This window comes from Monopterus albus, unplaced genomic scaffold (assembly GCF_001952655.1).
Source record: "Monopterus albus unplaced genomic scaffold, M_albus_1.0 scaffold127.1, whole genome shotgun sequence".
In the NCBI taxonomy this organism is placed as follows: domain Eukaryota; kingdom Metazoa; phylum Chordata; class Actinopteri; order Synbranchiformes; family Synbranchidae; genus Monopterus; species Monopterus albus.
The window spans coordinates 1388186-1398779 of record NW_018128007.1 but is presented as its reverse complement, the minus strand read 5'-3'; the positions used below and the strand labels follow the sequence as shown (position 1 = coordinate 1398779).

At 40.2% G+C, this 10594-nt stretch overlaps 1 protein-coding gene across 1 annotated transcript in view; it reads left to right on the top strand.

Moving 5' to 3' along the window:
• The first annotated feature begins 866 nt into the window (after positions 1-866).
• Positions 867-10594, top strand: part of LOC109967244 (zinc finger CCCH domain-containing protein 18) — a 26825-nt gene continuing 17097 nt past the window's right edge. Inside the window, 5 exon segments of the mRNA XM_020612684.1 lie at positions 867-1145; positions 1954-2894; positions 5825-5909; positions 9304-9452; positions 9714-9809. Of these exon segments, the coding sequence (XP_020468340.1) occupies positions 1965-2894; positions 5825-5909; positions 9304-9452; positions 9714-9809 (1260 nt within the window). The 5' untranslated portion in view covers positions 867-1145; positions 1954-1964.

Sequence of the window (10594 nt, the reverse complement as noted above, 5' to 3'; positions counted from 1 at the left end):
ATGAAGGGTACGTTTGTCTTAAATATTGCCATAGAGAAATAACTGTCACTCTCTACAAAAGACAAAGTATGATTTGAAAATCCACATTTTACATTTAACTCAGCATCCTGTATCAAAAATACATTTCTGTAAAGACCTCTGGGAATTTGGTTGTAAATTGTTTCTTTAAACAGCACGTTTGTCCAGAAACCTTTAATTGAAGGATCTAAGTGATATTTTTGGGTTTACACAGTAGGCTTAGGTATCATATTGATGTTGGAACCGTTTTAGCAGATGACAAACCAGTTCTTTACTTAAGTCACCTCGCCTGCACTAGCTCATGGTCTCCAGCTGAAGAATGAACTTTTTTTTTTATTTAAAATAAGTAGGCTAAAGAAACAAACTGATTATAAATGATTTATAATATAAAAAAAATCTATAACATCTTATAAAATTTGTTTTAGATATCATTTTTAATGGTCTATGTTGTTGCTCCAGTTGGGCCACTGACACTGAAGTCAATCCGATGTTGTTCCCTTGACAACATCACATTCCAGCAGTTCGCTGGTCTCAGATTGAGAATCATGGCCATGGATGTATTAATGGAGAACAAATGTGCTGTCATGTCCGTCCTTGTTCCCTCCTAGCCCATAACCTCTTCCTCCCTCCAAATTGTCGTATGTTGATGACGTTTAGGTAATGGCCGCTCTCGCCGTGTCGTGCGGGGTGTATTATTTTTCCAGTATAGCGGCTCAATTAAATCGTATAATATTTACTGTAGACTGTAAAAAACGATATTATTGGGAGAGGGAAGTTCTTAACGCAGCAGTTTCGTTTTAAACAGCTCCGTGTCGGCAAGGTAAAGGAAAAGATGTGGTTGTTAATAGCTAGCTTTTAGCTTAGCTTCAGGGGAGGCTGTATTGTTAATTTAAAGTCAGGCGAGTGTCCTACAGTTTTCGGTCATTGCTTAAAGCAGCGGTGTCTGGCTAGTTATCCATTTACGTAACCGGTTCGTGTGTTCATATTCGTTAAGGAAGATTTGATGAGCAGTGAAGACAATGTGCTCGTTGGTTAGCCAGCTGTCTTCGCATTGCCAAGTTATGGGCCTTGTTGCCAATGAGCGCGACCCAGCTATTAGAAGTGTTGCCAGTCATGTTATGCTGCAGGTAAACGTATGTGACATTTACAAACTTGGACGTGTTATCTAATTGTGTACACACGAGGAGGTATACCATGAAACCCTTATGAGACATTTGATGTTTTTAACTCTTACCACTGGCAGATTGTTGTTCCCTAGCATGCTATAGCCGAGCATACGCTTTGCTGTTGAAATAGCCGCGCCGGAAGCTAACAAAGCAAATCCTGTTATCAGTTATCTGCATATTTATAAGTATAGTTTTCATAAGGTGTTTTTAAAGTTAAAGAAGACTTCGCCATTTAGGTGTCCAGTTTATTAGCAGGCTAGCCAGTTTTTTCTTGTTCAGGTAAAGTCCAGATTACCCAAAAATAAACTTATCACTTCATTTAGAGGTTCCTGTCAAACATTTGTGTTTTAAAGTACATAAGATAAGGTCCATTGTATCGTGTACAGTCTCATATGCTAAACGCAATCTCTGGCAGTGCATATCTTTGATCATTTGGTTAAATTATACAAAATACTGAGTTGTGTATGAATATTCATGACTAGGGAACACATTTACAAAACATGTATTTTTTTTATATTTAGACTTTTGACTGGAGGAAACTTTGTTGGTTAGCAAGTATTCCCACTTCCTGTTCTACCTGGCATGTAGCCTGGCTGATAGTAAAGATGTAAAAGTGAAGTAAAAACATTAGATTGGAATTTTGAATGGAGTTTGGCATGCTGTCTTTGATTATACAGGGAAAACTTGAATCTGCTATCAAGTTGTGGTCTCTTGGCTCACTGCTTGACTGTTTCTTACTTAGACACAACTGTTTTTTTGTTTACACCAGAATATTCTCTAATGGATACCCCTGAAAGCCCTACCCAGTCCCCTCAGTCTCCTGAGGAGGAGAAGGGCTTTTCGGACAGCGAGCTGCTGGATTCTGCTGATGAAGGGGAGGACAGGGTCATCTCAGGAAGAGAGGTAGTCCATGAAGAGGAAGATGAGGGGCTGGTCAAGGAGGACAAAGAGGAAGAGGCGGTGGATAGCCGAGGAAGAGGATTGGAGTTAGAGGAGGAGAGGGAAGAAGAGTATGAGGTAGTCCCTGAATTTGTCTCTGATCCAGAGGATGAAGAGCCAGTAGGAGAAACAGGAGGGATTGGCCAGGAGGATGAGACTGTTATGCTGATGGAGGGGGATGAAGATGGTTTGCAGGGCAACCAGTTGGCTGGAGAGGAGGAAGAGGATAGAGTTATTGACACCCCACAGTCTCCCGACTCAGAGCAAGAACAGGTGAAGAGCTTCATTGCTGAAAAATACAGTTACTATAGAAAGGATCTTTCAGCAGAGCCTGAGACAGCTGAGGTGGAGGATGATGATGATGATGAGGAGGAGGAGGAAGAAGAAGAAGGTGAAAGGATGAGAGCTGAGGAAGTAGAGAGGAGGAGAGCTGTCATGGTCAGGGACATGGATGATGACTCGGCGTCTGTTTCCCGGGAATTGGACGAACATGAACTTGATTACGATGAGGAGGTCCCAGAGGAGCCCAGCATCCCTGCACACGAGGAAGAGGAAGATGAGGATGATGCAAAAGTGGAGGGAGAAGAAGAGGAGAGCGAGGACAAGAAAAGCAAGAAGAAGGAGAAGAAACCAATCCTCCCTCCATCTCCTAAAGGTAGTGAATCCAAGAGGACAGGTGACTCCAAAGGGCCAGAGAGGGTGCACAGAGATATCTTCAAAGACAAGACGAAGGATGAGGATGATGGGGAGATTGATGAAGGAGAGATTGATGTAAGTGATCATTGTTTGGCTCGTAGTTATGTTAACCAGTGTGAGGTGATTGACTTGGTGCAGGTAAATGGGGAAAAAATGCCTTACCTTGTAGGCCTGCACGATATGAGGAAAATATGCAATGCGTGATAACACTGTTCAGTAATGCTGTTATGCTGTATGCTGTTAACATACCCTACTGTACCTTAGCACCAATTCTACCACTAGCGTGTCTGCATTGATAGATAAAAGACACTGTTTAACATCCAGTAGTAATGAAAATGCATGGCCCAAATTCAACAGTGAATAGCAGTGTGACCCAAATTTGACAATGAATAGTAGTGAATTCTCATGCTAACTAGTTAAACGAATACATCTTTTTCCTTTGGCGTTTCCGTCCCGATCAACCCCCATAACTGCTTGGTCAGCACAGTGCCTTTGAGATGAAGTTGAACCAGATCCAACTTTTTCAAAGTGCACAGGGTTGTGTCATTTTGCTGGACCCTCCCCCCTACGGTGCTGGTGCTGGCTGTGGTGAACTTAATCCCCCATGGATTTAATGGAGAGGGCTGTGTTTTTTTTTTCACATTATTGATACTCGTTCTGAAGCTCATGCACAGTTCTAAGGTCTGAAGAGACTCGTGAAATCATACAGGAGAGAAGCCAGTCAGTTGAGTTTGTGACAAAAGCTTTCACACTGTTTGCATATTGTCTTTTACTGCATATGATGATTCTCACTCAGAAAGTAGAACTGAAGTAACTTTCAGTGCACCTGCAGTGTTTTGCATTTTATGACTTTCAGAAGAATAAAACACAGTCTTTTCAGTCATGTTTCATCATTGAAGAGTTCTTAATTGTTAAAATATTATCTTGCTCTCGTGAGCCACCGTAATTTCCAGACTATAAGCCGCTCCTTTTTTCGCACGCTTTGAACCCTGCGGCTTAAACAGTGATGCGGCTAATTTATGGATTTTTACAGGCTAACGAGCTTCATGCCGCCAATACATTTAGCCTCGTCACATCAGACCAATGAAATTACCGAACAGGTCACAGTGGACCAATGGGGACAAACTCAATTCCAGCTGTGATTCTTGGGGGCACAATGAAGTCTTTGCAGCCACTCGACATCAGTGTGAATCGTACATTTAAAGTGGCACTCTGAGTTGAGTGGGAGGCTTGGATGACTAGTGGCAAGAAATCATCTAGTAATTCTGAGGCTGTTCAATTCCGACACTGAAGAAGACAACTTTAGGGGTTTTAGTGTGCAGGAGGAAGATAAAGATAGTGTTCAATGACTTTTCTGGTAGGCTAGTGTATTTTTTATTTTTTTAACCAGCCATGTTACAGGCACTGTTTGGAAAAAGCATTTATTTAATTGAAAGTTAAAAAAAAATCTTTCTGCGTAACATCTTTCTGTGTAAATATCATGTTACAACGTGGACACCTGCGGCTTATAGACAAGTGTGCTCTATATATATGTACAAGATTTTTTTTCTTTTTAAATTTAGTCGGTGCAACTTGTATTCAGGTGCGCTCAATAGTCCGGAAATGATGGTAAGTGTATTGTCACACCCCTCATGAATATCGAATCAATTAACTAATAATAATATTAATTAATTTAATATTATAAAATAAGACATTATATATAAGAGTTTTCTTCCCCTTCTGCTTTTAAAGTAATTTATTCTAAACTCAACATAAACATCTCTAGCTTTAAAAATATTCAATGGAAAACTTGAATAATTAAATAAATATAAAATGAACTGTAATTTAAAAGTAAAGTTGTAGCTTTTAGAATTTTTGTAAAATTAAATATAGTAATATTTCAGTATTTATATATTTCTGTGCTGTTGTGCTATTCATCTGACCTGTCTCTTCTGCACTATCCCCTCCACAGCAGCAGCAGCATGTTGGCTGCTGCCCTCCTCCTACATCTCTCTTCAGCTCTGTCTAAATGGCCCCCACTTGCTTTAGCAGCACTGGTTGAAGCCAGTAAATATTATAAAGGAATGAATTGGATCGCTAATCACACTGGTCGAACTGATCAGCTTTCCCATAAATGTTTTATGCCCTTGGACTAAGGGGCCAGACATTTAGCTTCAGAGTTTATGATCTAGGGCTGAGTCATTAATCACAAGACCTGTCAGTCGACTTGAGACTCTTCTAGCCAAGCCTTTTGTTTTTATTTTATAATATTTTATTTTTTTTGTCAGCCAGTGTGCTTTACAATAGAAGGTCGCTCCAGCCGGTAGTTTGTCGTTTTCTCCTCGTTTTGGTGTACCAAGCAGAAATTTGCTCAGTGCTTCCCCCTGTGGTCGGGCAGGCATACCAACTACAACAATGACACTGTCTGATGCATGACGTACATTAAAGTCAGATCTGTTTAGCAAATTGCAGAACAAGGGGAAAAGGACAACAAAACCCACTAAGAACAGCCACATAAAGGTGATATATGTAGTTTATTCGAAGTGTTTTCAAACACTGGTCTGCTTTTACAAGAGAAAAGGCTGTTATGACCATGTGGCTTGTTTTTTTTTTTTTTTTTTTTTTTTTTTTTTTTTTTTTTTTTTTTTTGCCTTATGTTACACGAGTCCGCTTTGTTTACCCGTCTTCTTTAAAGTTGGGTCATACTTAGAATTTGGTATTTCATAGGCAGCACCTAGGGATGTAATGATATTCATAATTTCACAATATTGTGACAGCAAAATGTCTCCCTATCATTGTGACAGTATCTACTAGAATAATAGCTTATGTAGGCCTCTGGTTATTTTGCTACTATAACTGTATTCAGGTCACAGAATTTGAAACTAACATAGCGGATGTACCGCACCATCGACTAGAGCTGTTGTGTGGCAGCTTTGATTATCTCTGGACAATGTCCAGAGATCATATGTGAAAATGGCCTAAGATTCTGCAATGTATCCTGATTTTGCGTGTGTGTGTTTGGGCAGGATGATGACCTGGAGGAGGGGGAGGTGAAAGATCCCTCAGATAGGAAGATTAGACCACGTCCGATCTGCAGGTTCTTCATCAAAGGTAAGTGGTGAAGAGCAGGTCCTCCCCCAGAGCTTGACCCATATATCAGCATGGTTGATATTATTGGTCAGTTTAAGCTTAGGGCAGACACACACACACACACACACACAAGGAATTTGTCTTCGATACAGAATCGAGACAGCCATCTGCACCACCAGCTCACACACACACACCAGTGGTGGCGCTGTCCCTGCAAGGTGCTGCTCTGGCCATCAGAAGCAACTTGGGGTTCAGTGTCTTACCCAAGGACACTTCTGCGATCGGTGGGTGTGTGTGATTTGGCGCCACAGATGGCTGCCTTGGTTATGTACCAGAGGCAAATTCCTTGTATATGTAACATACCTGGCCATTAAAAATGATTATATATTCTGTACAGTATATTCGCATTTGCATATACTGGTGGCAAGAAAACATGAATCCTTTGGAACTAATGACTTTTATGAATTAATTGGTCATAGAATGGAATCATTGTCTAAGTCATAAGTATAGACAAACACTGTGCTTAAAAGCTATTAAACAGTTGTAATCTGTCATGTCTTAACTGAACACATTAAACATTCACAGTGCTGGTGGAAAAAGTAAGTGAACCTCTGATCGCTGGTCAAATCTCCTTCACACCTAAGCAATGTTTAGGAGGAATTTTTGACCATTCTTCCTCAGAACAACTTCAGTTCAGACAAATGTTCTAGGATGTCTGGTGTGACCAGCTTTCTGAGCTTATTACAGAGCATCTCTGTTGTGTTAAGATCTGGGCTCTGACTGGGTCACTCCAAAAGGTGAATTTTCTTTGGACTCTTTCTGTAGTAGCTTTACTTCATTGTTCACTGCTGAATCACAAAGTTCTACTGAGCTTCAGCTGATGGATGACCACAGTGACATGCTGATAAACTTGGAATTTGTTTTCCCCTCTAATGGTAGCTGTCCAGGCCCAGAGGCAGCAGAGCAGCCCCAAATCATGATGCTTCCTCCACCTGATTTCACCGTTGGGATGACATTTTCATGTTGATATGAAGTGCCCTTTTTATGAACACCATGTGACATCATGGTCCTTGCAAACATGCTCCGTGATTGGTGTATGGTACACTCCTAAACAGAGATGTTAAACAGCTGCAGTGATTCCTTTAAGTCTTTAGCTGTTACTCTGGACTCTACACACACACACACACACACACAAGGAATTTGTCTTCGATACAGAATCGAGACAGCCATCTGCACCACCAGCTCACACACACACACACCAGTGGTGGCGCTGTCCCTGCAAGGTGCTGCTCTGGCCATCAGAAGCAACTTGGGGTTCAGTGTCTTACCCAAGGACACTTCTGCGATCGGTGGGTGTGTGTGATTTGGCGCCGCAGATGGCTGCCTTGGTTATGTACCAGAGGCAAATTCCTTGTATATGTAACATACCTGGCCATTAAAAATGATTATATATTCTGTACAGTATATTCGCATTTGCATATACTGGTGGCAAGAAAACATGAATCCTTTGGAACTAATGACTTTTATGAATTAATTGGTCATAGAATGGAATCATTGTCTAAGTCATAAGTATAGACAAACACTGTGCTTAAAAGCTATTAAACAGTTGTAATCTGTCATGTCTTAACTGAACACATTAAACATTCACAGTGCTGGTGGAAAAAGTAAGTGAACCTCTGATCGCTGGTCAAATCTCCTTCACACCTAAGCAATGTTTAGGAGGAATTTTTGACCATTCTTCCTCAGAACAACTTCAGTTCAGACAAATGTTCTAGGATGTCTGGTGTGACCAGCTTTCTGAGCTTATTACAGAGCATCTCTGTTGTGTTAAGATCTGGGCTCTGACTGGGTCACTCCAAAAGGTGAATTTTCTTTGGACTCTTTCTGTAGTAGCTTTACTTCATTGTTCACTGCTGAATCACAAAGTTCTACTGAGCTTCAGCTGATGGATGACCACAGTGACATGCTGATAAACTTGGAATTTGTTTTCCCCTCTAATGGTAGCTGTCCAGGCCCAGAGGCAGCAGAGCAGCCCCAAATCATGATGCTTCCTCCACCTGATTTCACCGTTGGGATGACATTTTCATGTTGATATGAAGTGCCCTTTTTATGAACACCATGTGACATCATGGTCCTTGCAAACATGCTCCGTGATTGGTGTATGGTACACTCCTAAACAGAGATGTTAAACAGCTGCAGTGATTCCTTTAAGTCTTTAGCTGTTACTCTGGACTCTTTTCTACCTCACTGAGCACTCTGCCTTGTCTTCACCATCACTTTAGTTGGTGCTTCTTCTAAGGATAGTAGACCCAGCACTAAATCGTCCTCATTAATAGATCATTTGTCAAATGTGGACTGTTGAATATCTAAACTTTTTGAAACAGCCGTTTTCCCTCAATCTACACTCAGGAGCCTCTCTCATTTGCAAAAGCATTCAGAGTCTTTGCCATTGGCTGGGTGAGTTTTCCCAGGAGCACAGTACCTCATAGTGACCTCAATAATTGTGAAGTGGAAGAAGGTTGGAACCACCCAGACTCTTCCTAGAGTCAGCAGTCTGGTCAAACTGAGAAACCAGACGAGAAAGGCCTCAGGAGATAGTTTTTTGGATTCGTTTGTTTAGTGACCAGCTCTTTGTTGTCACTTAATTTTGACTACAATTCTCAAATCTCATTCACTCTTGCATATTAATCATAACTGTGTAACTATAATGGTATATAGCTATATAGTTATAACAGTTATTTTTTATAATTTATACTTATAACATCCTAGCATTGTAATATGTTTTGCTGTTGCTCTTAAGGGCACGTGAAAAATGTTGCTGTATGTGTCAGCTCTTGTTATGTGACTTGTTTTACAGTAGGCGGAGCTGTTGTACATAATAAAGATTTCATTTACTGTTTCAGCTATAAACAGTAAAATGTACTCAATAAGGCACTGGACATTAAAAATATAGACTTAAAATGGTTATGGTGCTGTAGTCTGTAAGGAACAACTATAAAGGTTGGTGATTTGTTCTATTTATTACTGATCTTTAAACAAAGAATGGATAATTGGGATTTTGTAAGTCGTGGAATTTGCAATTTGTTTGCATCTTAAAGTGTCATCTGATTGGAGACCGGATTTGTACCAAGGTGGTTTTTTTTTTTGTTTTTTTTACAACAATGCATATTGGTATCTTTTAGGTTACCTCATTTTGACACTTGTCTCAAAATACCATATTGTTGCATTTATAATAGAAAACAATCAGTGTGTAACTTGGCTTTTGTGTTGTCCTTGAGCAGTATATGAAAATCCATAACTTCAAGAAACGGCCACTCTTTGCAAATAATTTATTTTTCCTGACTGTCTAAACTATTCATATGTTATCAGCTAACTGCAAATGATTTTAAGCCTTATTTTGACATTTTTTCTTCAGGTAACTGTACATGGGGCATGAACTGTAGGTTCATCCACCCTGGAGTGAATGACAAAGGCAACTATTCACTCATCAGTAAGCCAGACCTCTTCTCACCTAACGGAGCGCCTCCTGGAGGGCCGCACCCACTCCTACCCAATAATCCATGGGTATGCCGCTCACACTTCTTTGCATTTTTGTTGCACTTGTATGAAGGCTTTATTGCGCTTCTCTAAAACTGTGTAGCATAACTGTATACGTTTGAAGAAATTTTGCACAAACTGCTATAACACTGTTACAATATATAAATGTTTAAATCTTTAAGATAAAAACTACGGAACTGAGTACAAATACTCGTACAGTATCAATTGGCTCTCCGTGAGCATGTGCACAGATGTATATAAACTAGGGAAGCGATTTATCTGTTTTAGGCTGGGCCTGCAGTAGAGGAGCTCCCGCCACCACCTCCTCCAGTGGAGCCTCCTGTGGAGAGTGCCTGGGAGAGAGGCCTGAGGCATGCCAAAGAGGTAAACACTACCACTGCCTGTCATGCTGCTGAGTGTATGTACACTAACTGCAATTGTAGACCTGCTTGTTTAATGACTGCAGACCAAACAGAAAAGCTTGTGAACTGTGAGGTTTGCAGTTTTATTTTGCACCTTCTTTGCTAGTACTACAATTTGTAAACCTTTTGTCCTTTTAACTGATATATATTCTTAAAGCCTGATTTGTGAGCCGGATGTGTTTATTGCCATAGAAGTTTCAGGCTGTTGTTTCCTGTCTGCCTAAAGCAGCAGCTATAACAATAAAATGCACTCGGTTGCTTGTTTGTTAGGAGCAATCAGCAAAGGCTGATGCAGTCCTGCAATGAGTCCTCACTTCATGAAGATGATTAGGTTTAATTTTTGTTATTACTGATTAAGAGATGTGTTGATAGAACTGTATGATCATTTTGGAACATGTAGTTTGTACTCTGAACTGTATTGGTTTATATGAGTTTAGCCTGTTGTTGTTTATAAATGGGGTGGACAAAATGAAGGAAACACCTGTCAATATACACACTGAAATTATTGTGCTATATGGGAAACAAATACTAGGAAATAGGGTTAATCATCTGTATTTTTATATTGTCATTGCCTATATATGATCCAGACACCTCCAGCAGTGTCAGTATACGTAGCTGAACTCACAGCATCACTGCTGTCATTGGCCTGTATTTTATATTTTATTGTATGGATGCTTACTCAGCATCCATACCTTGTTTTCCTGGTCTTTATTATTATTATTATTATTATTATTGTATGGATGCTGA